At 56.6% G+C, this 2,500-nt stretch overlaps 1 protein-coding gene across 1 annotated transcript in view; it reads right to left on the reverse strand.

Moving 5' to 3' along the window:
- Nucleotides 1-2,182: 2,182 nt before the first annotated feature.
- The window catches only part of EAH_00034310 (hypothetical protein, conserved), a gene marked incomplete at both ends in the record, with an annotated part of 4,236 nt that continues 3,918 nt past the window's right edge, over nucleotides 2,183-2,500 (reverse strand). Inside the window, one exon of the mRNA XM_013392184.1 lies at nucleotides 2,183-2,500. This exon is cut by the window's right edge and continues 2,198 nt beyond it. Coding sequence (XP_013247638.1) covers nucleotides 2,183-2,500 — 318 coding nt within the window.

Below are 2,500 nucleotides of genomic sequence, written 5' to 3' on the forward strand. Positions count from 1 at the left end.
GGGCGCAGACCGTATTGCTGCTGCTGCTGCTGCTGCGGAGCTGCACAGAAGCAAATATAAATTAAAAATTATATTTATCTCTTTATTTATCTGGAGGACTTCTTCGTTGGAGAAAAATTGTGTATCTGCTGCTGCTGCAGCAACAGCAGCAGCAGACGTGTCGCCGCTGCAACTCCTCCGGCTGCTGCTGCTGCTGCAGCAGCTGCAGCCGCTGCCCTTCGGGGGATTGTGCATGCGCAGAGGAGCTGCTGCAGGGTGTGGGTTTCTTCTCTTTAGGCTTCAGCAGCTGCAGCAGCAGCAAAGTTGGCGGCTGCAGCAGAGCCGGAGCAGCAGCAGCAGCTGCTGCAGCGGGGCGTCCCCTCCCCCCCACGCCTGCTGCTGCAAGATTCTGGGGTCTCAGGTGTCGGTTTAGATATCTTTTTTAAATTTGTTTGCTGCTGAGTGCTGCAGTATTTGTCTTCTGCTGCGGGGCAGGCAGACTCGGGCCCAACCCAGCAGCAGCAGCGGCAGGAGCAGCAGCAGCTGCAGCAGCAGCAGCAGCAGCTAGTGGAACGGGAGCAGCAGGAGAAGCAGCAGCAGCACCTGCATAGTAGCCTAAGCAGTATTTTCGTCATTAGCAGCAGCAGCATCGGCAGCAGCAGCTGCTACAACATCTTGAGCAGCAGCAGCACTACCAGCAGCACCAGGCCTTCATCCGCATTATCCTCATCAGCATCAGCAGCAGGAGGAGGAGGAGCAGCAGGAGGAGCAGCGGCAGGAACATTAGACAGATTAAATAATAATAATAATAATAAACAGCAGCAGCAATGAGTTTATTTCGCCTGTCTTCTCCTTTATTAGGTCTGCAGAAGCAGTCTATGCTGCGGTGTACAGACAGCTCGGGTATATTAAAAGCATGCATTATTGGTCTAGGTAATTATAGACATGGAGGGGGGGCCCCTGGGTCTCGTGTGCGTCTCTCAGTGCGAGACAGACAGCAGCAGCAGCAGCAGCAGCAGCAGACGAAGCAGCAGAAGATGCCTTTAGGTTTAATAGTGCGTTCACGTAAGGAGAAAAGAAGAAAGGACGGCTCTTATATCTCTTTCGGAGATAATGCATGCATCTTAATTAACAAAAATAAAGCTGCTGCTGCCCCGCTTAAGGGCCCCCTACCCTTCGATATTAATCACAACGCCAAACTCCTCGCCTCTGTTCTCCTATAATACTACAGACACACAATATATACCTTCTATAGAACAGGGGCCCCTCTTAAGGGGCCCCTCTTAAGGGGCCCCTCTTAAGGGCCCCACTTAAGGGGCCCCAAGGACGGGTTGTTCTTAAGGGGCCTCCACGCGTAGGGGTCCCCTCCTAGAGGTTGCTTCTTAGGAGACAATCTTACGGGCCCCTCTTAAGGGGGGGCCTCTCTAAAGGGGGCTTTAAAGGGGCCCTCATTAGAGGGGCCCCTCTCAGAGGGACCCATGGAGGGGGGGCCCCTCTTGGGGGTGGTTTAAACGCAATAGGCACCCCAACTGACTTTGTATAGGGACCGATGGTCTGTCAGCAGCTAGCTGCTGCAGCTGCTGCAGCAGCAGCAGATATCTTTTTTTAGTGAATTGTTTGAACAGCGCCACGGAGTAAGACAAACGGTATCTATGGAGACAGTTCCTCTAGCATAATTCGTTTTAGAGACAGTAGACATTAACAGGGCCCTTTATTAGCACTCAGGCAGCAGCAGCAGCAGCAGCAGCAGCAGCAACAGCAGCAGAAGCAAGCAGCGGTTGCAATACGTAGCAGCTCCACAAGCCAAGCAACGCTCTCGACTTAGTCGGTTCTTTAGGGGGCCCCCCGGAGAGTCAGTCACCTGCATTAATTCTCCTAAAGGGGGCCCAAAGGGGCCCCCCTTTGATGGGGCCCCAAGGGGACCCCCGGGGGGGCCCCCTTGTCTATGTGGGCCCCCCAGTAAGGGGGCCTCTTGTGGGGGGGCCCCCCCCTGTAAGGGGGCCTCTGTGAAGGGCCTCCCTTTGAGGGGCCCCAAAGGGGCCCCTTCTGTGTGAGGGGCCCCCAATAAGGGGGCCCCCTGTGGCGGAGGGCCCCCCCTTTGAGGGGGCCCCTGCTAAGGGGCCCCCTGTTAAGGGCCCCTTTGAGGGGTGCCCCTGTTAGGGGCCCCTATGAGGGGGCCCCCTGTTAGGGGCCCCCGGTTGATTTAAGGCCCGAAGAAGCTCGTGAGAGTCAGGAGTACCCCCTTACTTGGGGCCTCCCAGTTGAAAGTGCCAGTGCTGCGGGCGCAGCGTCTACGCTGCTGCTGCTGCTGCTGCTGCTGCTGCTGCTGCTGCTGCTGCTGCTGAGGAGCGGCTGCTGCACCTGCGGTAGTTTGTGGAGAGGGGCTTAGGGTCTCTGCGGGGCCGCCTTGCACTTGCTGTTGGCCTCTGCTGCTGATGCTCCTGTTGCTGCTGCCGCTGCTGCTTGCTTCTTGCCGCTTCGAAGCCTTTGTAGAAGGCTCAGCAGCAGCTCCTGCTGCTGC

The sequence above is a fragment of the Eimeria acervulina genome, genomic scaffold (assembly GCF_000499425.1).
Source record: "Eimeria acervulina Houghton genomic scaffold, Eah_scaff349, whole genome shotgun sequence".
Classification (NCBI taxonomy): Eukaryota; Apicomplexa; class Conoidasida; order Eucoccidiorida; family Eimeriidae; genus Eimeria; species Eimeria acervulina.